The sequence below is a fragment of the Saccoglossus kowalevskii genome, chromosome 14 (genome assembly GCF_978046115.1).
Source record: "Saccoglossus kowalevskii chromosome 14, keSacKowa6.1, whole genome shotgun sequence".
Lineage (NCBI taxonomy): Eukaryota > Metazoa > Hemichordata > Enteropneusta > Harrimaniidae > Saccoglossus > Saccoglossus kowalevskii.
In genome coordinates this window covers 17,901,893-17,929,689 of record NC_140654.1, presented here as the reverse complement: position 1 = coordinate 17,929,689, position 27,797 = coordinate 17,901,893, and the positions used below count along the sequence as shown (strand labels likewise).

Sequence of the window (27,797 nt, the reverse complement as noted above, 5' to 3'; positions counted from 1 at the left end):
AATAATACCCGCATAAAAGAACGAGACACCGTGTCTGACAATTTTACTGGAAGTTTGGTGTCACGTGTATGATGGAATATCACCCTGAGGGAATACCCGTAGTTGTGTGCGCCTCTGAGTTGTGAACAATGACGGGGCGTAATCGTTGAATACTAAATTGATAGGCGCCTCCGAGTCGATTGACTCTTTCAAATCCGTGCCGTATGCTGGAAACTCTTTCATGTCGATGTTATGAATTTTAGTTACAGCAAAGAAAACTAGTTGTCACAGTTAACTACGGGCTATAGATACGACACGTTTAACAAACGTGATTGTAGTAGATTACCTACAGTCTGTCGGTGGTCGTGCCGCATCCTGTTCGATATGGCACTCGTAGCGACGTATACAACACGTGTAACAAAATACATTGTTTGTTTACATGGAATTGGAACACGCGCAGCACGACGACCACCGCCCTCTAATGATCTTTGTATACTGTATAATTTATTACGTATTAAATGTCACTGGTATATAATTCTATTCTTGGGCATATTCATCGGGTTTTACCAGTAAAACAATGAGTTCTATTTTAGTTGTGTAAGTCCACGTTTTGTTGGTACTGCGTGACAATGAGAATGTGTGCACAATATCCACGTATTATTGCCACGTGTATATATACTAGTACTTCTATATTGGCGGCAGTGCAAATATATTTCTACAAATATATGTATATGTATAAAAACAAACAAAAAACTCAAGGGCGCAAGACACATTTATTTAGTAATGGTACATTTCAAATTAAGCACCTTGATCAATGTGATTTGTAATGCGAGGTCTAGACTGAATAAAGTTTCAGTAAATCTGCTAAAAAAATCGTGCTTGTTTTGATACTTTGGGAGGATCCCCGTTAATACACACATTAATTTACATATAGTATAGTCTTTAGTCGTAATTTGTTGCAAGTACGTCAGCAGATTTGCCATTTTTTAAACTGAATAAATACATTAATTAATTTTGCTATTTTTGCTGATGAGTATAATCCGCTGAATTAAATCCACGTGGATTTGTTGAATAATAATAACATTTGTTGTTTTCTTGTGAATACGCTCAAAGCATCACAATAGTGAAATTAAATGCCAGAAAAATAAATGGCTTTATGGTGACCACACTTACAGAAAACTAAAGTACTAAAATGATATACTAAAATAAAACGAATGAAATTCCACTAAATATAGTTGATTACAAATGTGATTGGCTGCACAAGTCTTTCTCATAGTTTTTTTTTTAAATGATTTGACAATGGGGAAAACTTGTGTTACATTTGATGGGAACTTGAAGAAATTCTGTAAGTTCGCCCGGCGCACCTAAAACGTTTATAGACAGTACTGTGTTATACGTTCTTAGTTATGAGTGCTATCGTGTGTATTGAGTTCTTGAGTTCTGCCCCGCCAGTAAGTGTATTCTACATTGCTGCAAAAGTGATTTTTATAATCTCAAATAAAGACAATAAAAAAATATAGGAATGCTGCTGCGATTTTTTTAGTATAAACCAAGGGCAGTCACGTCAATGATTGGAGGAGGGTGCATACTGTGATAAAATAAATAGTATATAAGGTTTAACGTCCCATAAAAAATGTCAAAAATACGTCTTCGTGGGTAACCATATCAACTGCTCCATTGCGCAGGCCCAACGTACAGCTCATACAATAACAGCCAAATAAGCGGAGCGTGTGGAAACAGCGCCCTCATCCCACATTTTAAAAAACAAAAGTTGTCTTCAAAACATCCACCGGCGGCGCTAGTCATAAATCTAACATGGCGGCGCCCATACAGCTTGCACGGCTTATGTATTAGCGAATAATATATACACTTAAAATACAGTAATATGCTTCAATGCTGATGTGTGTATACGCTCATATGATGCAGACACTATCGATGACGTAGCGAGTTGTAGTCCAGACTTTGCGTACAACGTAAGAATGGCCGAGGGACCAGCCATTCCGATTTCGTCTAGTTCAACTTCGAGCCTGGAATCCGTATCACAGGAACAAGCGTTCCTGGAAACCTATTTTTTAGCGCTGAGCCAGTTTGCTTACGATAAAGCGAAGGAGTATGCAGTAAGTATGACATTCTTACTACTTCCGATCACGGAGTTAATATTGTTTTTATCTTCATCCTTGTTGAAAACCCCTGGATGAAGTCGTTCTGCACACCAGTCTCTGTGACACTTTTCATTACGTCCTTATATTTGTAATTACATGTAGCAAAGCATGGTCAGGTCATGTTGATACGAACAGAATTATGTTCTCTCCTGGCTGCCAATATCCCACATTCAAGGACACAACACTGAAGGTCAAACAAAAGCACACAACCAGAATATGACAAATAAATAATACTAATTTAATAACCAATAAGGCAATAAGGGTAAACCATCAACAAAGGTGAAATAAAAATACACACAGGTCTGCAATACACATTAAAATAATAGGTAGTAATGCTAATGTTATAGCTTGGAATTGCCTACCCTACCTAGGTCCACAATTCACACTGTGTAGTTCCAGCGAGATTTTAGTTACTGTAGAATACTTTATTTTCGCTTGGAATTTATTTTCGCTATTTTCGCTGAAGGGATGATTCCGTGAAAATAAAATCCAGCGAATATACTTTTTTTCCTATATTTCACATTAATCTCATCAAAAATCAGTGAGAATAAATTCCAAGCAAAACGCCCAAAAAGCCTTTTCAGCGAAAATTAATTCCAGCGAAAATAAAGTATTCCACAGTATGCACAATTAATAACATCACCAGAAAAATCAGTTCCACAGTATCAGACAACCAAGCCTCAAGGAGTACAAGAAACTAACCATAACGTCACGCTACTCCAACAATGTCTGTGGAGAGCAAGGACCAAGATCAGCAAACCACGCTTTCTTGCAAAACACATGTCTCTAAATAATTTTACACCATAGAATCACTGCAGGCTCTCTCACATCTATCAGTTCAACATCACGTATTGGCCAGGCATTATTTCTAAACATGTGTCAGCTGCATGGTCAACATTTGCATTTGGCTGCACTGGAGCCGAACTACAACGCTTGACATTGGTCTTAAGCTGGTTGACAACTGACTAACTAATATTCACAGTCCTCTCGCACAAGTAAGAACAGAAGAATATCAATTAGCAATGACAATACACGTTATCTATCCTAATTCCGCAGCTGGCCAAACCTCACTAGCTAACTGGGCATTATCAAAATACATTACTATTACAGCAAAAAAAAACAAATATCACAACAATGTCATGTGATAAATAAAAAAAAATCAAGATCACTATAAATGATTATCACTCCCGTAATTTAGACCATTTGAAGAGATTTCACTGGTATATAGCTTCCTTATACACTCACCTCACTGTGTTAATTTTCAGCTTGTCCATTTCAAAAGGCGGGGCCTGGTGAAATCACAGGTTGTAATGTGCTTGTGCAAGAATTATTTATCAAATCTGATAGCAAACCATTTATTCATGTCACAGGACAAAGAAAGGGATTCTCGTAAGAATACTTATGGGTCTACATGGGGGCAGATGTTATTTGCATTGTCGCATCTAGCTACAGCAGAGAAAACATACTCTGGATTACTATTTCTGGGACAGAAATGGTTTGGCAGGAAGGATGTAAGTCAATATTTTCAATCTCATTAATAAGTGGTGCAATACATCATGAAGTTGAGAAAAAGGAGAATATATGAGGTTAAATATTAGGATTGCTCCTAATTATTGTGTTGCTCATGTTGTTCATGAATTTGTTATTAAACCGCTTTGGTTTGGGTTGAACAAATCTATTTAAATATCTAATTTGAGTTATTAATGAGCAAGGTTGTGAAATAACTTCTATACCATTATACATCCATGACTGTAAACGTAAATGTTTTCCTCATTCATAATAAAATGTATCACATTGTCCTTAAAAAACATTGAGAGATTTCTCTTTTGTACATATAATTCATAAGTGCACTAAAGTTTTTTTTTTAATATCTTTGGCATATTTCTGATGTTATTAAGACACCATGCATAAATTTCAAATCATATTTTCTTATGCAGTATCACATAAACTGGAATGGCGTAGTTCATGGCTAAAAAGGCAAATATGAAACTATTCTACAAATTATTCTACAGAACTTTTAGATTTGCAACATATTGAAAATAAAAGTGTTTAATTCCAGATTTCACCAAAATGTTATACCTCACTGTGTTAGCCATTCTGCATTGGAAAATGAAGAAAATCTCAAAAGAAATTACAAGTAAAAAATGCAAATTAAATTATTATTAAATTAATTTGATATTTTCTTTCAAATTGGTATTTTTAAACAGCCACATACCGGTAGATAGGGTAGTCTTGCAAAATCAATAAAATTCTGTATTTGCCAAGATCACATCCATGTATTGCCTTCAACCCAGCTGTAAAAACGTTGTCTCTAAAATTCTATGTAATTTTGTTAAATTTACAGTCACTTCGAACATCATATGTATCACTTCTCAACGAACTTCATAAGATAGAAAATATAGGCCGACTCGCAATGGGAGGAACTGCCCCATTTTTGGAGAGATTACTGTCGCATTTGAGTGGGCAGCTTTGTCAGTATGTGCAGGCAAGACAAGAATTTATGGACTTGTATCCTTTCATTTATTTTATTTAAAGTATCGTGTTCATTTATATGTGCACTTTTACTATAATGGGGTTTGCCGTTGCATTTTCCTGGATGCATGGAACCGGGAACAGCCACTAGTGGTGCTGTATGCAATCAAGGCTTGCCGTAGCTCATTTTTGTATTGTAAAACGAGAAAGCAGTTGTTAAATTTGAGAATTAAGTGTTTACAGTCTTCAAATAACCACAATAGATAGAGTGGGGTCAAGACCAAATATACATGATTTCGGCTTTTCATACTAAATGCTTTCTATTAATTAATAATTTCACTTTTAAATAATATTCATGACATATGTCTACATTATAACCTTGTTAAAGATTATTAGCATATTGTGTACACAGTCAATTGAAATTTACATTACATGCATTGTCACGTTCAGCACCGTCAATTGGTTTCACCACTTTGATGGTGCTGAACGTTGCCTTCTTATTCAAAGCCCACACATGAGCGACACTACCAGATACATACAACAGCTAACAAGCCAGTGACTGCTGAGGGTTTGTACACACTCCAGTACTCCCATCGTGTCATACGCTGTAATATGCAATGACAATCCTGGTTTCCCCCATAACTCTGAGTATAGCTTTACGTCCCCTATGTTTGTGTACCAGTCACCCAACTAGAGCTTCAGGAAGCCTGGTATGAAACCTTGTCTGTTTTATAATAAAAATGTTGAATTTATTGGGTTGAATTTTTAGCTCTGCTGTCGACTTTGTTGAGCGATTAGTACCTTGGATAGATCTCTCTCAGATTTGTTCATTTCGTGATGATATCTTTAATTCTCTAATTTTGGTGAATGTTTTTGTCATTTTTGGTAAAAAGTGATATTTTCGACTTCTTGTTAAAAACCGCAAGTCCGATTGCTTTGATATTACATATATAGGTACTACATGTGGACCTCTCTCAGATTTGTTCATTTTGAGATGATATCTTCAATTCTGAAAACTGCAAGTCTGATTAATTTGATAATACTTTAGTGCTGGAATTAATTTTCACTGATTTTTGACGAGATGAATGTAAAATATAGGAAAAAGGTATATTCGCTGGATTTATTTTCACTGAGTCATTCCTTAAGCGAAAATAGCGAAAATCAATTCCAAGCAAAAATAAAGTATTTCACAGTATACATAGAAGTACAACAGGTGGACCTCTCTCAGATTTGTTCATTTTGTGATGTTTACAATTCTTTAATTAGAATGTGCATTGCTAACAACGTAGCTATCTAGGCCAAGAGACTGCTTTGTTTAAAGGAAATAGATAAGTGTACAAAAAATTTAAAGAGCCTAAACTTTAACAAACAACTTAACATGACATAATGCAACTAATTTTTTATAAAGACCTTCAAATTGAACAAACAAAATTGTAAATCAAAAACGATCTTGAAATACTATGAAAAATTTAAAATTTAATTTCAGGGAAAGTGCATTTTGTAGCATTGACCATTTAGGATCTTTAAAACTGCGAGTCTTCACTGGGGTCTTCGGGAGTCAGAGTCACTTTCAATGTAGTCATAGGGAGTCAGAGTTGCATTCACTGTGCCTCAGAGTTGAAGTCTCAGAATTTTGCTGGGTCCTAGGGAGTCATAGTGATTTTTACTTTAGTCTTAGGGAGTCAGATATTCACTGGCATCTTAAGGTGGCTCTGTGATTTTCACCAGGGTCCTAGGGAGTCAGCTTTCTCAAAATATCTCATGAAGTCATCTAATTACCAGGCTATGAAAATTGCTATCAAGGAAAATAAAACATGAAACAGAATTTCCCACCAGAATTATATTCATTGAATTACATTTAATTTAGTTTTTTAGCGTCATATTCACTCGATAATCTATGAAATAATTTATGCAGTTGGTTTTTAGAAGCATTAATGCTTGTTCACATATATCAAATTTTTCCTACAATTTTCTGCAATGACGTCTTACATGTATCTATTACTAGCAAGTCAACATAAGGCTAATAAACCACATTCCAATGCAAGCATGAAGGCTAATAAACCACTTTCCAATGCAAGCATGAAAGCTAATAAACCACTTTCCAATGCAAGCATGAAGGCTAATAAATCACATTTTAATGCAAGCATGAAGGCTAATAAACCACTTTTCATTGCAAGCATGAAAGCTAATAAATCACTTTTCAATGCATGCATGAAGGCTAATAAACCACTTTTCAATGCAAGCATGAAAGCTAATAAACCACTTTTCAATGCATGCATGAAGGCTAATAAACCACTTTTCAATGCAAGCATGAAAGCTAATAAACCACTTTTCAATGCAAGCATGAAAGCTAATAAACCACTTTTCAATGCAAGCATGAAGGCTAATAAACCACTTTTCAATGCAAGCATGAAGGCTAATAAACCACTTTTCAATGCAAGCATGAAGGCTAATACATCACTTTTCAATGCAAGCATGAAAGCTAATAAACCACTTTTCAATGCAAGCATGAAGGCTAATAAACCACTTTTCAATGCAAGCATGAAAGCTAATAAACCACTTTTCAATGCAAGCATGAAAGCTAATAAACCACTTTTCAATGCAAGCATGAAAGCTAATAAACCACTTTTCAATGCAAGCATGAAGGCTAATAAACCACTTTTCAATTGAAGCATGAAAGCTAATAAACCACTTTTCAATGCAAGCATGAATGCTAATAAACCACTTTTCAATGCAAGCATGAAAGCTAATAAACCACTTTTCAATGCAAGCATGAAGGCTAATAAACCACTTTTCAATGCAAGCATGAAGGCTAATAAACCACTTTTCAATGCAAGCATGAAGGCTAATAAACCACTTTCCAATGCAAACATGAAGGCTAATAAACCACTTTTCAATGCAAGCATGAAAGCTAATAAACCACTTTTCAATGCAAGCATGAAGGCTAATAAACCACTTTTCAATGCAAGCATGAAAGCTAATAAACCACTTTTCAATGCAAGCATGAAAGCTAATAAACCACTTTCCAATGCAATCATGAAAGCTAATAAACCACTTTTCAATGCAAGCATGAAAGCTAATAAACCACTTTCCAATGCAAGCATGAACACTAATTAACCACTTTTCAATGCAAGCATGAAAGCTAATAAACCACTTTGCAATGCAAGCATGAAAGCTAATAAACCACTTTTCAATGCAAGCATGAAAGCTAATAAACCACTTTTCAATGCAAGCATGAAAGCTAATAAACCACTTTTCAATGCAAGCATGAAAGCTAATAAACCACTTTTCAATGCAAGCATGAAGGCTAATAAATCACATTTTAATGCAAGCATGAAGGCTAATAAACCACTTTCCAATGCAAGCATGAAAGCTAATAAACCACTTTTCAATGCAAGCATGAAAGCTAATAAACCACTTTTCAATGCAAGCATGAAAGCTAATAAACCACTTTTCAATGCAAGCATGAAGGCTAATAAATCACATTTTAATGCAAGCATGAAGGCTAATAAACCACTTTCCAATGCAAGCATGAAAGCTAATAAACCACTTTTCAATGCAAGCATGAAAGCTAATAAACCACTTTTCAATGCAAGCATGAAAGCTAATAAACCACTTTCCAATGCAATCATGAAAGCTAATAAACCACTTTTCAATGCAAGCATGAAAGCTAATAAACCACTTTCCAATGCAAGCATGAACACTAATTAACCACTTTTCAATGCAAGCATGAAAGCTAATAAACCACTTTTCAATGCAAGCATGAAAGCTAATAAACCACTTTTCAATGCAAGCATGAAGGCTAATAAACCACTTTTCAATTGAAGCATGAAAGCTAATAAACCACTTTTCAATGCAAGCATGAAGGCTAATAAACCACTTTTCAATGCAAGCATGAAAGCTAATAAACCACTTTTCAATGCAAGCATGAAGGCTAATAAACCACTTTCCAATGCAAACATGAAGGCTAATAAACCACTTTTCAATGCAAGCATGAAAGCTAATAAACCACTTTTCAATGCAAGCATGAAGGCTAATAAACCACTTTTCAATGCAAGCATGAAAGCTAATAAACCACTTTTCAATGCAAGCATGAAAGCTAATAAACCACTTTCCAATGCAATCATGAAAGCTAATAAACCACTTTTCAATGCAAGCATGAAAGCTAATAAACCACTTTCCAATGCAAGCATGAACACTAATTAACCACTTTTCAATGCAAGCATGAAAGCTAATAAACCACTTTGCAATGCAAGCATGAAGGCTAATAAATCACATTTTAATGCAAGCATGAAGGCTAATAAATCACATTTTAATGCAAGCATGAAGGCTAATAAATCACATTTTAATGCAAGCATGAAGGCTAATAAACCACTTTCCAATGCAAGCATGAAAGCTAATAAACCACTTTTCAATGCAAGCATGAAAGCTAATAAACCACTTTTCAATGCAAGCATGAAAGCTAATAAACCACTTTCCAATGCAATCATGAAAGCTAATAAACCACTTTTCAATGCAAGCATGAAAGCTAATAAACCACTTTCCAATGCAAGCATGAACACTAATTAACCACTTTTCAATGCAAGCATGAAAGCTAATAAACCACTTTGCAATGCAATCATGAAGGCTAATAAACCACTTTGCAATGCAAGCATGAAGGCTAATAAACCACTTTTCAATGCAAGCATGAAAGCTAATAAACCGCTTTCCAATGCAAGCATGAAAGCTAATAAACCACTTTTCAATGCAAGCATGAAAGCTAATAAACCACTTTCCAATGCAAGCATGAAAGCTAATAAATCACTTTTCAATGCAAGCATGAAGGCTAATAAACCACTTTTCAATGCAAGCATGAAAGCTAATAAACCACTTTCCAATGCAAGCATGAAAGCTAATAAATCACTTTTCAATGCAAGCATGAAGGCTAATAAATCACATTTTAATGCAAGCATGAAGGCTAATAAACCACTTTCCAATGCAAACATGAAGGCTAATAAACCACTTTCCAATGCAAGCATGAAAGCTAATAAATCACTTTTCAATGCAAGCATGAAGGCTAATAAACCACTTTCCAATGCAAGCATGAAAGCTAATAAACCACTTTTCAATGCATGCATGAAGGCTAATAAACCACTTTCCAATGCAATCATGAAAGCTAATAAACCACTTTTCAATGCAAGCATGAAAGCTAATAAACCACTTTCCAATGCAAGCATGAACACTAATTAACCACTTTTCAATGCAAGCATGAAAGCTAATAAACCACTTTGCAATGCAATCATGAAGGCTAATAAACCACTTTGCAATGCAAGCATGAAGGCTAATAAACCACTTTTCAATGCAAGCATGAAAGCTAATAAACCGCTTTCCAATGCAAGCATGAAAGCTAATAAACCACTTTTCAATGCAAGCATGAAAGCTAATAAACCACTTTCCAATGCAAGCATGAAAGCTAATAAATCACTTTTCAATGCAAGCATGAAGGCTAATAAACCACTTTTCAATGCAAGCATGAAAGCTAATAAACCACTTTCCAATGCAAGCATGAAAGCTAATAAATCACTTTTCAATGCAAGCATGAAGGCTAATAAATCACATTTTAATGCAAGCATGAAGGCTAATAAACCACTTTCCAATGCAAACATGAAGGCTAATAAACCACTTTCCAATGCAAGCATGAAAGCTAATAAACCACTTTTCAATGCAAGCATGAAAGCTAATAAACCACTTTTCAATGCAAGCATGAAAGCTAATAAACCACTTTCCAATGCAATCATGAAAGCTAATAAACCACTTTTCAATGCAAGCATGAAAGCTAATAAACCACTTTCCAATGCAAGCATGAACACTAATTAACCACTTTTCAATGCAAGCATGAAAGCTAATAAACCACTTTGCAATGCAATCATGAAGGCTAATAAACCACTTTGCAATGCAAGCATGAAGGCTAATAAACCACTTTTCAATGCAAGCATGAAAGCTAATAAACCGCTTTCCAATGCAAGCATGAAAGCTAATAAACCACTTTTCAATGCAAGCATGAAAGCTAATAAACCACTTTCCAATGCAAGCATGAAAGCTAATAAATCACTTTTCAATGCAAGCATGAAGGCTAATAAACCACTTTTCAATGCAAGCATGAAAGCTAATAAACCACTTTCCAATGCAAGCATGAAAGCTAATAAATCACTTTTCAATGCAAGCATGAAGGCTAATAAATCACATTTTAATGCAAGCATGAAGGCTAATAAACCACTTTCCAATGCAAACATGAAGGCTAATAAACCACTTTCCAATGCAAGCATGAAAGCTAATAAATCACTTTTCAATGCAAGCATGAAGGCTAATAAACCACTTTCCAATGCAAGCATGAAAGCTAATAAACCACTTTTCAATGCATGCATGAAGGCTAATAAACCACTTTCCAATGCAATCATGAAAGCTAATAAACCACTTTTCAATGCAAGCATGAAAGCTAATAAACCACTTTCCAATGCAAGCATGAACACTAATTAACCACTTTTCAATGCAAGCATGAAAGCTAATAAACCACTTTGCAATGCAATCATGAAGGCTAATAAACCACTTTGCAATGCAAGCATGAAGGCTAATAAACCACTTTTCAATGCAAGCATGAAAGCTAATAAACCGCTTTCCAATGCAAGCATGAAAGCTAATAAACCACTTTTCAATGCAAGCATGAAAGCTAATAAACCACTTTCCAATGCAAGCATGAAAGCTAATAAATCACTTTTCAATGCAAGCATGAAGGCTAATAAACCACTTTTCAATGCAAGCATGAAAGCTAATAAACCACTTTCCAATGCAAGCATGAAAGCTAATAAACCACTTTTCAATGCAAGCATGAAGGCTAATAAATCACATTTTAATGCAAGCATGAAGGCTAATAAACCACTTTCCAATGCAAACATGAAGGCTAATAAACCACTTTCCAATGCAAGCATGAAAGCTAATAAATCACTTTTCAATGCAAGCATGAAGGCTAATAAACCACTTTCCAATGCAAGCATGAAAGCTAATAAACCACTTTTCAATGCATGCATGAAGGCTAATAAACCACTTTCCAATGCAAGCATGAAGGCTAATAAATCACATTTTAATGCAAGCATGAAGGCTAATAAATCACATTTTAATGCAAGCATGAAGGCTAATAAACCACTTTCCAATGCAAGCATGAAAGCTAATAAACCACTTTTCAATGCAAGCATGAAAGCTAATAAACCACTTTTCAATGCAAGCATGAAAGCTAATAAACCACTTTCCAATGCAATCATGAAAGCTAATAAACCACTTTTCAATGCAAGCATGAAAGCTAATAAACCACTTTCCAATGCAAGCATGAACACTAATTAACCACTTTTCAATGCAAGCATGAAAGCTAATAAACCACTTTCCAATGCAAGCATGAAGGCTAATAAACCACTTTTCAATGCAAGCATGAAAGCTAATAAACCACTTTTCAATGCAAGCATGAAAGCTAATAAACCACTTTCCAATGCAAGCATGAAAGCTAATAAATCGCTTTTCAATGCAAGCATGAAGGCTAATAAACCACTTCCCAATGCAAGCATGAAGGCTAATAAATCACTTTCCAATGCAAGCATGAAAGCTAATAAACCACTTTTCAATGCAAGCATGAAGGCTAATAAACCACTTCCCAATGCAAGCATGAAGGCTAATAAATCACTTTCCAATGCAAGCATGAAAGCTAATAAACCCCTTTTCAATGCAAGCATGAAGGCTAATAAACTCCTTTTCAATGCAAGCATGAAAGCTAATAAATCACTTTTCAATGCAAGCATGAAGGCTAATAAACCACTTTTCAATGCAAGCATGAAGGCTAATAAACCACTTTTCAATGCAAGCATGAAAGCTAATAAACCACTTTTCAATGCAAGCATGAAAGCTAATACATCACTTTCCAATGCAAGCATGAAAGCTAATAAACCACTTTTCAATGCAAGCATGAAGGCTAATAAACCACTTTTCAATGCAAGCATGAAAGCTAATAAACCACTTTCCAATGCAAGCATGAAAGCTAATAAACCACTTTTCAATGAAAGCTAATAAACCACTTTTCAATGCAAGCATGAAGGCTAATAAACCACTTTTCAATGCAAGCATGAAAGCTAATAAACCACTTTTCAATGCAAGCATGAAAGCTAATAAACCACTTTTCAATGAAAGCTAATAAACCACTTTTCAATGAAAGCTAATAAACCACTTTCCAATGCAAGCATGAAGGCTAATAAACCACTTTTCAATGCAAGCATGAAAGCTAATAAACCACTTTTCAATGAAAGCTAATAAACCACTTTTCAATGCAAGCATGAAAGCTAATAAACCACTTTCCAATGCAAGCATGAAGACTAATAAACCGCTTTCCAATGCAAGCATGAAAGCTAATAAACCACTTTTCAATGCAAGCATGAAAGCTAATAAACCACTTTTCAATGCAAGCATGAAAGCTAATAAACCACTTTTCAATGCATGCATGAAGGCTAATAAACCACTTTCCAATGCAAGCATGAAGGCTAATAAATCACTTTTCAATGCAAGCATGAAAGATAATAAACCACTTTTCAATGCAAGCATGAAGGCTAATAAACCACTTTTCAATGCAAGCATGAAAGCTAATAAACCACTTTCCAATGCAAGCATGAAAGCTAATAAACCACTTTTCAATGCAAGCATGAAGGCTAATAAACCACTTTCCAATGCAAGCATGAAGGCTAATAAACCACTTTCCAATGCATGCATGAAGGCTAATAAACCACTTTTCAATGCAAGCATGAAAGCTAATAAACCACTTTTCAATTCAAGCATGAAGGCTAATAAACCACTTTCCAATGCATGCATGAAGGCTAATAAACCACTTTTCAATGCAAGCATGAATGCTAATAAATCACTTGTCAATGCAAGCATGAAAGCTAATAAACCACTTTTCAATGCAAGCATGAAGGCTAATAAACCACTTTTCAATGCAAGCATGAAAGCTAATAAACCACTTTTCAATGCATGCATGAAGGCTAATAAACCACTTTTCAATGCAAGCATGAAAGCTAATAAACCACTTTTCAATGCAAGCATGAAAGCTAATAAACCACTTTTCAATGCAAGCATGAAGGCTAATAAACCACTTTTCAATGCAAGCATGAAGGCTAATAAACCACTTTTCAATGCAAGCATGAAAGCTAATAAACCACTTTCCAATGCATGCATGAAGGCTAATACACCACTTTCCAATACAAGCATGAAGGCTAATAAACCACTTTTCAATGCATGCATGAAGGCTAATACACCACTTTTCAATGCATGCATGAAGGCTAATACACCACTTCCCAATGCAAGCATGAAGGCTAATAAACCACTTTTCAATGCAAGCATGAATGCTAATAAATCACTTGTCAATGCAAGCATGAAGGCTAATAAACCACTTTCCAATGCAAGCATGAAAGCTAATAAACCACTTTTCAATGCAAGCATGAATGCTAATAAATCACTTGTCAATGCAAGCATGAAGGCTAATAAATCACTTTTCAATGCAAGCATGAAAGCTAATAAACCACTTTTCAATGCAAGCATGAAAGCTAATAAACCACTTTCCACTGCAAGCATGAAAGCTAATAAACCACTTTCCAATGCAAGCATGAAGGCTAATAAACCACTTTTCAATGCAAGCATGAAAGCTAATAAACCACTTTTCAATGCAAGCATGAAGGCTAATAAACCACTTTCCACTGCAAGCATGAAAGCTAATAAACCACTTTCCAATGCAAGCATGAAGGCTAATAAATCACTTTTCAATGCAAGCATGAAAGCTAATAAACCACTTTTCAATGCAAGCATGAAAGCTAATAAACCACTTTCCAATGCAAGCATGAAAGCTAATAAACCACTTTTCAATGCAAGCATGAAAGCTAATAAACCACTTTTCAATGCAAGCATGAAAGCTAATAAACCACTTTCCAATGCAAGCATGAAAGCTAATAAACCACTTTTCAATGCAAGCATGAAGGCTAATAAATCATTTTTCAATGCAAGCATGAAAGCTAATAAACCACTTTTCAATGCAAGCATGAAGGCTAATAAACCACTTTTCAATGCAAGCATGAAGGCTAATAAACCACTTTTCAATGCAAGCATGAAAGCTAATAAACCACTTTTCAATGCAAGCATGAAGGCTAATAAATCACTTTTCAATGCAAGCATGAAAGCTAATAAACCACTTTTCAATGCAAGCATGAAAGCTAATAAACCACTTTTCAATGCAAGCATGAAGGCTAATAAATCACTTTTCAATGCAAGCATGAAAGCTAATAAATCACTTTTCAATGCAAGCATGAAGGCTAATAAACCACTTTTCAATGCAAGCATGAAGGCTAATAAACCACTTTTCAATGCAAGCATGAAAGCTAATAAACCACTTTTCAATGCAAGCATGAAGGCTAATAAATCACTTTTCAATGCAAGCATGAAAGCTAATAAACCACTTTTCAATGCAAGCATGAAAGCTAATAAACCACTTTCCAATGCAAGCATGAAAGCTAAAAAACCACTTTCCAATGCAAGCATGAAAGCTAATAAACCACTTTTCAATGAAAGCTAATAAACCACTTTTCAATGCAAGCATGAAGGCTAATAAACCACTTTTCAATGCAAGCATGAAGGCTAATAAACCACTTTTCAATGCAAGCATGAAGGCTAATAAATCACTTTTCATTGCAAGCATGAAGGCTAATAAATCACTTTTCAATGCAAGCATGAAAGCTAATAAACCACTTTTCAATGCAAGCATGAAAGCTAATAAACCACTTTTCAATGCAAGCATGAAAGCTAATAAACCACTTTTCAATGCAAGCATGAAGGCTAATAAACCACTTTCCAATGCATGCATGAAAGCTAAACAACCACTTTCCAATGCAAACAGGAAGGCTAATAAACCACTTTTCAATGCAAGCATGAAAGCTAATAAATCACTTTTCATTGCAAGCATGAAGGCTAATAAATCACTTTTCAATGCAAGCATGAAGGCTAATAAACCACTTTTCAATGCAAGCATGAAAGCTAATAAACCACTTTTCAATGCAAGCATGAAGGCTAATAAACCACTTTTCAATGCAAGCATGAAAGCTAATAAACCACTTTTCAATGCAAGCATGAAGGCTAATAAACCACTTTCCAATGCATGCATGAAAGCTAAACAACCACTTTCCAATGCAAACAGGAAGGCTAATAAACCACTTTTCAATGCAAGCATGAAAGCTAATAAACCACTTTCCAATGCAAGCATGAAGGCTAATAAACCACTTTTCAATGCAAGCATGAAAGCTAATAAACCACTTTTCAATGCAAGCATGAAGGCTAATAAATCACTTTTCATTGCAAGCATGAAGGCTAATAAATCACTTTTCAATGCAAGCATGAAGGCTAATAAACCACTTTTCAATGCAAGCATGAAAGCTAATAAACCACTTTTCAATGCAAGCATGAAGGCTAATAAACCACTTTTCAATGCAAGCATGAAAGCTAATAAACCACTTTTCAATGCAAGCATGAAGGCTAATAAACCACTTTCCAATGCATGCATGAAAGCTAAACAACCACTTTCCAATGCAAACAGGAAGGCTAATAAACCACTTTTCAATGCAAGCATGAAAGCTAATAAACCACTTTCCAATGCAAGCATGAAGGCTAATAAACCACTTTTCAATGCAAGCATGAAAGCTAATAAACCACTTTCCAATGCAAACAGGAAGGCTAATAAACCACTTTTCAATGCAAGCATGAAAGCTAATAAACCACTTCCCAAGCAAGCATGAAGGCTAATAAACCGCTTTCCTTGACTGTGTTACCATCAGTTATGAACAAATATCAACTCTTGGATCCCAGCGAAACGACATCAACTACAGCGAGCTGGTCGACACAATCACTGAACTCTCTCAAAAGTAAGAAACTCTACCACTTTAACATTTAATATAAAATTTATTTTAATAGTTTGGAAATTATGTGATAACTTATTTTTCGCAACAAATCACCGAAAATTCACCGCAAAGTAACACAGTTGGTGAGTTGAAAATGTTGCTGTGCGTACATCTTGTCCACCTTTATTAATCTGCTTCATATGCTTGTGTTCTATGATTACGTCAGTTTTATTTTTTCAAAAGTCTCATATTATATCAACCAATTTCTTATGCTGGTGTTCAACTTTGTGTTTTCTTCTTTAAACAGTGTCTACACCAAAATCCACTTCGCTTTGATTTACTTTTACATGACCAGGGGAATGAATATGTTAACATAAACAAATGTTTTATCGTTAGCGTAGTGGTGGCTGCACTTGACCTTTGATGACCTTTGCTGATCTTTGGTTCTGAATTAAACCCCTACATGGGTTTGAACACCGAAAGGGGTTGTCGGTTGATTTTAATAGTAAATGTTCTCTTCCTGTTAAGTGTACGCTATTTCGTAGTTATTGTTCAAATTTGTATTGTAGTTACCTATGGTCGGATTTTACTGTGGCAGATTTTAATCGTATTCGTGTTGCGTATAACAACGCTCTTAGAATTATATGTAATGTTTCTTGTTCTTTTAATAGTAGTATAACAGAGACTTTCGCCAGACTACATGTTGATGATTTTCAGGTTAAACTTAGAAAAAGTTTTTTGCAACGTATTTTGTTGAGTAAGAACTCTGTTTTAATCAATTTATTATCTAGTGATTTTTTTTTTAATCACGTATATGACAAATGTGGCGTGGTTGATTTTATTTAATGCATACTGTGTAATTTGTTAATATTTTTTTTTCTTACTTTTTATATGGGCTTGTCCTGAAATAAAAGATGATAATAATAATAATAATAATTGAGTGTCATTGACTCAATAGGTAGGACAACCCATTGGTTGAGTTTAATAAGGAATATGACATTGAAGGCCCAAAGTTATTTTTGTCACATTTCTAAAATCCAAAATGTACCAGTATGATTTTCCCTAAAATTTTGATATCTGTAACCATTGAGAACTTATGTCTATTTGGTTAAAAAATTAACAAAAAAATAAATACAAATTTATAAAATGATGCAAAAAAATTTAAGAGGAAAAAATGGTGGTAAACCTTTAATGTATGTAGTTGTCATTAACTTCTGTTATTGTTGATAGATAATGCCAAACTATGGTAGTCATAGGATAGAAAACCCATTAGTTAGATTACATCATCCCTCTATTTGAAATCAATCCAATTTACTAATATAATTTTAATTAAAAAAAAAATTGTCTTTTCTTTGCTAGGCACTCCAAGAATTTCCATCACCCAATACTGAGTCCTTTGAAAAGCTCTGTATCCCTGGAGTTTGATCTGTTACTGGTACTGCTTCAGGCTGAAGTGGAGATCTCACAGTGGAAGTTCCTGCAGTCGCTGCTAAAGATACACGAAGCACATTCCAAATCAGAACCCTGGCGAACGTTATTACGTCCTAAAGAGGTGAGCAGGGGAATAGAATGATCATTTTTCCTATGAATGCTTGCATCAGGGGAATTCATTATTTATTCCAATACATTTGTCTGGCCTTCTAAATTGGTTGGTGAGCTAACAAAATTGTTTTCTGAACACAGTGATAAATACACATAGCTCCAAATAATCAGAACAGAAAAGGTGATGATGATCTCTACTGGGTTCTTGATTTGCTAGATTGATAAGTTGGAGTAGTGATCTCTCTTCAAATTGAATGCATGAATTCGTCAAATTTTTTAGAAGTTATTGGTCTTCTACTCATCATCACAATATATAAAATCTGAAAGTGCATTTCATAAAAATCCACCATTTCTTGGTTTTGAGTAAATTCGTTTCAAGGAGATGCATACAGATCTAGCGAACTGTTGCCTTAGCTACAGATGTGTCCCATGAATTCCTCCCAACACTGATGGAAATTTTTTTGATTTTGTAGATTTTGTAGTAGTTTTTTATTTTACAAGTCTCTGATGCATTTGGCTTATTCTTGTCTACTTATCTTCTTGGAGTTTCATACATGTATATTAAGAATGAAAATAACTTAAAGATTGTCACAACAATACACCTGGTCAGTTCTGTAATAATGACGTTTATTCCTTTCAACGTTTCGCCCTAGAATTAGGACTTCTTCAGGAAAACTGTTGTAAAACAAATAGATACAGTGTGTAAATGATTGTGATTGAAAATGGTACAGTGAAAATAACGTGATTACAAGTACAATGTATTTACAAAAATAATAATAATAGAAATGATTTGTTATCCTTCTCATCCAGGCAAAAAAGAAGATGCCTTCATCTCATAAATTACATGCTAATCCTCCATTGTATCTATGGATATTGAAATATAAAGATGCACTGGTTTCCAAGGTAACCAAATTTCTTCATCTTCACACAGTATTGGAAAAGCATAATTCTCGGCTAATAAATATATTATATTGTAAATAAATCAACAAACACAGAAACAAAATTTGACAATTTTTTCCATTTTGACTGAAGACTTTACTATGACCAGGAATTGTTGTTTGAATTTTTGTTCCAGGTTCTGACACTACTGTGTACCAGCCGTTACTGTAAATACATTAATTATTCACTGGATTTTAATTTTGTTATTTTCACAGACAAGTAAAATTTGTTAAATTAAATTTTTATATGTGAACATATAAAATAACAATAGAACTCCTTGTTTCCCAGCCAATATCAACACAGTGAAATTGAAGTGTAAACCTTTTTCCCATGATGCAATGCATGGAACAGATTGAAAATGTTTGTAATTCTTAACTCATGTTTTATTTAATGTTTTATAATAATTGCATTAATGGATAGTATCTCAGCGCTATCACATAGTTCCAAGTCCCAAAGTATTGTGGTTTATGTGTCTACCTGTATGCCCAATTGTACTGGATTCTGCTGTAAATTCGCCCATCGGAAAAATTGCCCTGGGCGATTTCACACCTGGTGGGCCCTTATTTGGGATTCAAAATTTCAAAAAATATCATCAAATATTTTAATTGAAAAATCCACCTACGCCGACTTTCAACGCCGGCAGTTGGGACCACTCAAAACGAAAGAAACTATTGCAGAAGCTAATCTAAAATTTCATACAATTTTTTCTTGCTGGATTTAAAATTAGACCGCCTGAAATTTCATTACAATATCACCCAACACAACTTTCTCAAAAAAAAAATCACATTAACAAACCTCGTGCACCAAATACAATTATTGTTCTCATTTTATTAGCAACGAAAGTATATTCTAAAAGAAGTTTCAAATAAAAACGAACGATTCTCTTCAAAGCTGGTGTAAAGACAAGTCGTAATTGGAGAAATGTGCACATTGATTTATTTTTGATTTGGTTGACCTTTGGTGACGACTAGTGGCCATTTTTGTTCCAAAAACACTAAAAATCATGTCATCAACCGTTTCTCGGACATGCATTGACCAATTTCATTCAGTTCAAACTTGGCATTGACACCAGTCATGGCGGGTTACTGATGCACATCATTTTTTTCGTGATTCAATACAAAATGACGAGCTGGCGGCATTTTGTTTCTTGAGCGTATTCTGCTCATTTTACAGAGATGATTGTACAGATTTGAGTTAAATGTTGTTATCAGTTATTTTTTTGTTTTCATCAAAATTTAGCTGAATAACGGCCATTTTCATCAAAAACAAATAAAATCGCAAAATTCAAAGATGTCATCAACCGTTTCCCGGACTTGCCTTGACCAATTTCATTCAAACAAGGCATTGACATCAGTCATGGTGGGTTACTGATGCACATCATTTTTTTTTCGTGATTCAACTCAAAATGGTGGACTGGTGGCCATTTTTTTTTTCACAAGTGTTCTGCTCATTTTACAGAGATGATTGTACAGGTTTGAGTTAAATTTTGTACAAAGGCAAGATATAATGAGTTAAATGTTGTTTTCAGTTATTTTTCATTTTCAATGAAATTTAGTGAAATGGCGGCCATTTTCATGAAAAACGAATAAAATTGCAAAATTTTAACATGTCATTAACTGTTTTTTAGGCATACCTAATGGTACAACAGTGTGCATATTGATTATTGATCAAGCATTGTGTTCGCTAAAAACATGACGGGGACTATGTCGTTGATAATGACTTGTTTTTTTGCAGTTCAGTCTTTACTTTCACGAAGTTCTCAGTAAGCAAGCTCCAATTGGTGACATAAAGACAGTCATGTCCAAAATACAAACCGACTTTTATACGAAGTACGTTGACTTTTAACGTTTTTTTAAAAGATCAGCATATCTGGTGATTGTGGTGGATTTCCATTTGATTGTTTGTTCTAACTTAACGTACACTAATGCATAGAGTTCCGATGCGTGTGAAGTGAATCAAAGACACAGAATGCTTTTAGAATATGGCATAGGAATTGTTTTTTTTATATATATCGGTATATACTAATTATATAGTAGTAAAACTATCATTTTCTCCCCAGAATTGTCTCATTCCACAAGAAGACAGATGCTTTCAACATTAGTTTAGTGTTTAATGTGAGAGGATGTGAAAGCACGTATACTGGACATGGTTACCATCACCCTGAGGCATTGTTTATCCCGGTAACGGGACTCGACAGTTATCCTGCCGTTGTCAGCTATCCCAATGTACGCATCCTTTATTAATTATTCCAGCAAACCATTTTGTGTCAAATTATTTAGGATTATTGTTTTCTAAAGCGACTTACACTTATTTCAGAAGTGTGCATGCGAGTAACATAGGCTTACATAACAACGAATGTTTACATATTAAGAGAGATTAATTTTTAGAGAGCAGCTAAATCCATTTGTGTAGATAACAGAGTATATTAAAACAATTGTTAAAATTTGAAGTAATTTTTACATAAATTACTAGTTATGACCGTGAGCGAAGTTTATCGTGTTTAAATTAACTGCAAGTGATGTGCACAATGTAGGTAAAAACCGGCCAATCAGAGAACAGAACAATAATAGACCAGTCTTATCATGTATGGAGTGGTGAGTTTTTACGCTGATTTCTGCCGAATAAGGTATGCAAACACTGCCCTGTTTAGGCATATATATATATATATATATAAATATTTTGTAATTCTTCATTTCAGGATCGGCCAATCAGCCACTGGCCCAACGTAGTGATGTTAATTTCCAGCAAAATATCAGAACTGGAAAGCCATGACAGAATTCTGTATTTTTATGACAAGGTTAGTTTCCATGGTTACTTACTGTCCCTGAAGAAGAGATTAAATTAACCTTTTTGGTGCAATTGTCTATTTTTGTAACCTTCTTCAAAATAGTTCTGTTTATGGTGCGGGACCATATCAAAAATGCTAAAGTTTTGTTGAATATCTTTAATGTAAAACAGTTGTATAGTCAAACTACTGTTAGGTAATGGATTCCTTTTTTGTATGTTCCAAAATTTCATTGTTGGGACATTGTTTGTGTTTCTGTTTCTGTTTTCCCGTCACTTGGTCTTTTAAAAACATTCATTTTAGGAAACAAGTGTTTGCAAAAAATAAGAGACAAATACCATTATGGTACTTTTTTGAAAATTAATGTCTACCAATAACTCATTATAATGCAACTACTGTGAAATACTTTATTTTCGATGGAATTAATTTTCGCTGAAAAACCTTTTTGGGAGTTTTGTATGGAATTTATTTTTACGGATTTTTAATGTGAAATATATGAAAAAAAGTATATTCACTGGATTTTATTTTCACGGAATCACACCCGTTCAGCGAAAATAAATTCCAAGCGAAAATAAAGTATTTACAGTATATGCTACTATTGATTACCTTATTCCTTTTTTTTTTTTAAATGTTTCATTGAATGTCACTCTTGTCTCTCCTGACCTTATTCCCTTTCATCTTAAAAATAATTTTAATATGCTTTTTTTTTGTCATGCAGTCCAATGTCACCTCCATTCTTGATGGCATACGTGTAGTTGTGGCATGTCACTGTAGGCTGTTTTCATTAACACATTGCCTGCCAAGGCCATGTTTTCCATTCATTGTGGCTCTCAATGGAGTATCTGCAGCCGATGTGTCAAAAGTCCACAAAATAAAATTCATTACTCCTGGTTTGGTGTCATTTCAATTTACTAACCTGTATCCTCCCTGCATCAGTGATATTATGGTTCGATTCAGTGAAAAATTAAAAAAATTAGAAACCTTCTATTTTGACTGTAAGAGTGATGTCATATAATTTCTATCTTGTATACAGAATTTTCAAAGCACTTATTATATATGTAAAGTTGATAATAAGATGATGCTGGTGCTATTATATGAATCAAAGAAAAATGAGAAGGACTCGCATGTTAATACTTTTATGTCAGGTAAGTTCAAGGGTCAAATCTTGGTAAAGTGATTTAAAATGTTTGCTATGCACACATTGGCCTTTATTTTCAAAACAGTTCAAAATGTTTTTAATACCAGAAAAACTAAACCTTAGATTTATGAGTGCGGTATTTATGGTATAAAAAAAAAAGTTTTGAAATGACTGATGAACAAATCTACCGAAAACTGGTACAACTCTTCCAATACTTAGTTCAAGCGTGCTCACTCCAAACATACCATGGGATTTGAATATTCATGAGGCAACTGACCAATCAGGTTGTATTTTAGAATGAAAGCATCAATTGATTGATCCCTGTAATAGGAGAAGACTGATTGGTAGATTTACCAACTACTGAATACCACATGATAGCTTTCTTGTAGTCCTACCTAGGGACTGTGATTTTAAAATAATGATACCAGAATCGACAATTCAACCTAGTCTCAGTTTGAAGGAAGCTTGAAGAGTTACTTTCAATTTGGTCTCTTTTCGTCATATTTCAGAAACTTGTGAAACCAAATCTGTTCATTCTTTGCATGTGCCTAGTACTTTATCATGTCTATGACAATTTGTAAAACAATCAGATGAAAGATGGCTGAATTGCAGCAGCTATCGTGCCTTTTGACCACACTACTATTATTTCCTCAAGGCTTATGAATCATTTTAATTCATATAATTCATCCTACTTGAGTCTCTAACTCTATTCTATCACTAACTGGCAGTGATTTTTAGTTCCTGTTCGAATGCAGTCTGAAAACCTGTGGATTGACCTTCACACTTCTGTATCTTGAATATACTATTTTATTGTTAAAATGTATTAAAATTAAGTATTTTCATCATTACGAACCCAGATCTCTGGGCGAGGCTTTTTCAGATAAGTTTCAAAATACAATTGCTGTTCTGGAGCCACGTCTCCGACACGTATCATGTTTTTTTTTTAATGTGTAATAAATATCAACTCTCAGTGTATTGTTTTTTCTTGCAGAAATGAGTTCTCAGCTACGAAGTAACAAGTTATTTGCTAGTTTGAAGACAGGCTCAAAAAGTTGATGTCATTTCACAGTGAAGACAAATTATCCCTTGTCCTACAAGCTCCATGTACTTTTACTTGACTAGATTAATTCCTCAATCAAAAATGAACATGACGCGAAATGTTGATGCACAATTATAAGTTATGGAAATTTCGAGGTGGTAATTTCTTTGTATGGCTGGGATGGTTTCAAATACAGTAAACTGAAGGACATATACATGCTTTGGCAGAGTTGCTGTGCAGCAGACTCTTAAATCCATTGTATATGGTGGTCATTACATTAGTATCCTCTGAAGAATGTCAGTCGTCACACATGTCAAATATGGTTCTCATGCAATGTATTAACAATTTAATGTATTAACAATCTTCTGTTAGTCTGAAAAAAGTAATGAAACCGCAGTGAATATTTCATAAAACAGTCCCTGCATACAAACATATCTTTGTTGAGATCTTTACTTTGAGAAAATAACTTGCCACATTTTTTCCCATCATAATTTACACCCTTTCACTTATCTATGTAACCAAGGTATATAGAACCGTGGATGAAATCAATGCAAAAACTGTAGAGACATTATTTAACTAGACTCCGCAACCATGGGAGACTAAGAGCAATTGTCATTATCAAATAAAAATTCAAGAGTGGGTTTCTGGTAACTAGACCAAGCACTTTTAAATTTTATTGTATAATGCTCCCACAAGCAGGAAGAACCAACACAGTAATACAACAGAATGTTTGACAGGTTGTGTCCGTTATTCTTGTGCTTTGCTTTTTATGTCAGCAGCTACTACATTGTATGTTATTACAACGTCCTCAGTGGCATCTGGATCTACTGAGAAGATCGGGGGGGGGGGGGAAACAGAACATATACCCACTTATTTTGAATATCGTACCAGAAACATTTTATTTGTGTAAAATGAGACAAAAGTCACTGAATACACATTTATTAGTGATACCATCCTTTCCACTAAAAACAGGAAGCAATATGCTATTTTTTTTTTCAAAATTTGATTTAATCCATCTGTACATGTAAAAACTTTCATTCATAAATAAATTGAGTCTTAAAAGTAAGATTAATTACTGAATTGTTAGTCCATGGTGTCAAGGAGATCCACTCACTACACATTGTATTTGTTTTATATTGAAACAAAACTTACGGAGGTAGCTTGAACATTTTGGTGTACCGGTATTTCTCTATTTTTGGGTGAATTTTGGACATAATTTGACTACTATCTTTTGATCAGCATAACAAAGTTGACCAAAGTTGACTATTGTATTCACAGAACTACTACAAAATTTAAATTGCATTTTAAGGGCACCAACTTCAAAACATTGGCTCTATGAATGAGATCGAAGTTCTGCATTATTAGACTGACTTGTTCTGCTAATTTCCTGAGGTAATATCTTAACGTACTGTTTGGTGGCTTGCTTGTCAGAACTTCTAGATGAGAGTAGGGGGAGGGGGCTCAGGCCTGAAACCTTATTAGCACTAGAGTGATGAGCCTGGATATCCACTGACATTGATTGTCCGGTAAATCAAACAGCATTCTGCGTATGAGTGTAATGCTGATATAGATCACTATAAGAATTACATCACACAATAAACCTCTAATAAATTAATTTCAATAAAAAAAAACACAAATTTAACTAAATCTTGTAGTGGTAATTTATAACAATGAATTTCCCATTATATTAGATTCAGAAAGGAGTCTAGAAGTGATAATGTGTTCAGCTTTGCCTTGCACATCTTGGCAATGAACTCTTCTCCTGATCCAATATGCTCCTTCATAAAGACGAGAGTGTATTCATTCCATTTTCTCATTTTTAAAATAAATCTACATGGGGTTAGGCCAGACTTTTATTATCCCTTGTTTCGCGAACCCACCGAATGAACAGGAGCCAAAAATGAAATAAAAATAAAATTTTATTTCAACATAATTTCTCGCTCCCGCCGACTTGTAAGCGCAAAAAAATGCTCAAAAAATATTATTTTTATCTTCATTTTTTTACCGCCCGCCGCATAACAAATCCAAGTTGCATTTTCGTGGGAGTATCATGATCAAAGTACCGCAGTCTCGCGCAGATGAGAAACAACGTTATAATTCATGGAATAAAATTTTAATTCATTTCTTCTCTCGATCAATGATCTCGCTTACAATTCTTTGAGAATCAAACAAATCTAATGGAAAAAAAGAATTAATTTTATTTTTTTCTCGCTCTCCTCAAAAAAATTGTCATATAAAAACTCAAGAAACAAGGAATAAAAAAAGTCTGGCCTTAATGAACAAAATATTAGTAGCAGATCCAGAGATTAGTAGGGAGAAAGGAATCACCGGAGTAAATGTTGAGTACTCGGGCTGCTGAGTGACGTAACTGGCATATGGAACATTTCATAGTTTAAAGAAAATGATAATATATACATCAATACCATTCAGTAAGATGTCCATGACTCGCAGACCTTCATAAATTAAAATATGTACAATATAAAATAATTCAAATCAAAAGATGTGGAAAACAACCTACAAGGAAAGCGTCTGCAAGGAATGACATTCACTAAAATTTACGCTCACAAATAAAAGCGACATAACGAGTTTGCGACATTACGAGTTTAAAAGTAAAGCTGATCACAACTCAGAAACTGAAACCAGTACAATTTTGTGATATTTTACTGAGCAAAATGAATAAATGCCCAAGACGGGGTGGCCAACTTGTTTCAATGGAAACATTGGCTTTGTGGTTTCTCCATAATGTTAAATTCTAGTGTGACTGCCATTTTTAATTAAAAATAGTTAAAATACATATAATTAAGGTTCATTATTCAAAATCGTCATGCTGTCAAATAGGGAATAAATATTGAGTCGCGCTTTAGAAGAAATTGTACCCAAACGACAATCCAATTCTAACACTGAACAGTCAGACCAATCTAAGAGCGATTGTTTTTCTGTGTATCAAATTCTACCTTGTATATATCCTTTGAGTCAAATTCCTGTGTCTAAAAGTGTCAGGCACATTCATTTTCGGAACATCACACATCGCATCTATGTGCATTGTTACATATAGGAGCCACATCAAACAACTCCATACCGAATTTTAAATGATGTAGATAGTGGATGATAAGTTTTTCAACAAAATATTACTTAAAATGTGCAGACACTGTCTCTTTAATATTCCCTGTATTTTTTAAAGTTTTTAGTATAGAGCCGATGTTTGTTACATGAAACAACTCTGATTTTCACTGAATGTCTTCATGCAGGCACAGCTGTCTAATGACTGAGGCATTAACTCTTCTTGTCTTTTGCATTGTCTATCATACCATCTAAGTAATGGACTCTTACAATGCCTGAATGACCGGCTGTCAGTATCCACTGATTGACACTGAAATTAGGATTCCAACACACCTGGAGAATCATAAGAAACAACAAGAGTTAACAACGATGACGACGACAACAACAAGACAAACATTAGCAAAAACAATAAACAACACAATTGTACATGCCCTATGCACAAATTAAATGTTTGAACTCGAGGAGTATACCTACCTTATTTATAGATTCAATAGGATAGTGATCTGGTTTCGGGTAAGCTTTATTGAACTTTGTTTTTTTACAAGGTGCTCTGTTCTTCATATCATTAAATGTTCTCTGAAAAAAAAATGCATCAATGAATCAAGTTGAAACTGGTGAGCGGAGAAAGAGTGAGATGCAGATAAACTAATCAAGAAATTGTTATTTTGTTTAGCGAAAAAATCCATCAAATAAATTAATATTAGCGTGGGACCTGTAGTGTCAAGCTACATTTACA

General features: G+C 34.4%; 2 protein-coding genes across 2 annotated transcripts in view; one reads left to right on the top strand and one right to left on the bottom strand.

Annotated features, from left to right (window-relative positions):
• The first annotated feature begins 1,797 nt into the window (after positions 1-1,797).
• On the top strand, positions 1,798-24,253 carry LOC102805233 (KICSTOR subunit 2-like). Its single transcript, XM_085507990.1, has 11 exons — positions 1,798-2,096; positions 3,512-3,652; positions 4,486-4,649; positions 16,496-16,582; positions 17,918-18,110; positions 18,911-19,003; positions 20,774-20,868; positions 21,099-21,264; positions 21,738-21,836; positions 22,858-22,969; positions 23,954-24,253. The coding sequence occupies exons 1-11, from the start codon at positions 1,959-1,961 to the stop codon at positions 24,016-24,018; spliced, it is 1,353 nt and encodes a 450-aa protein (XP_085364116.1). The 5' UTR covers positions 1,798-1,958; the 3' UTR covers positions 24,019-24,253.
• Positions 24,254-24,871: 618 nt separating this feature from the next.
• Positions 24,872-27,797, bottom strand: part of LOC102804013 (uncharacterized) — a 30,738-nt gene continuing 27,812 nt past the window's right edge. The window contains exons 24-25 of the mRNA XM_085507491.1: positions 27,536-27,637; positions 24,872-27,394 (exon numbers count right to left, since the gene is read on the bottom strand). Coding sequence (XP_085363617.1) covers positions 27,275-27,394; positions 27,536-27,637 — 222 coding nt within the window. The 3' untranslated portion in view covers positions 24,872-27,274. The remainder of the gene's footprint in view (positions 27,395-27,535; positions 27,638-27,797) is intronic.

What these genes read in the sequence shown, in the direction of transcription:
- LOC102805233 (XM_085507990.1), top strand. Translation starts at nt 1,959, where the DNA reads ATGGCCGAGGGACCAGCCATTCCGATTTCGTCTAGTTCAACTTCGAGC. An exon ending in AGACAAGAATTTATGGACTT is followed by an intron (nt 4,650 to 16,495) that starts GTATCCTTTCAT and finishes TGTTACCATCAG; the next exon opens with TTATGAACAAATATCAACTC. An exon ending in AAGATGCACTGGTTTCCAAG is followed by an intron (nt 19,004 to 20,773) that starts GTAACCAAATTT and finishes GTTTTTTTGCAG; the next exon opens with TTCAGTCTTTACTTTCACGA.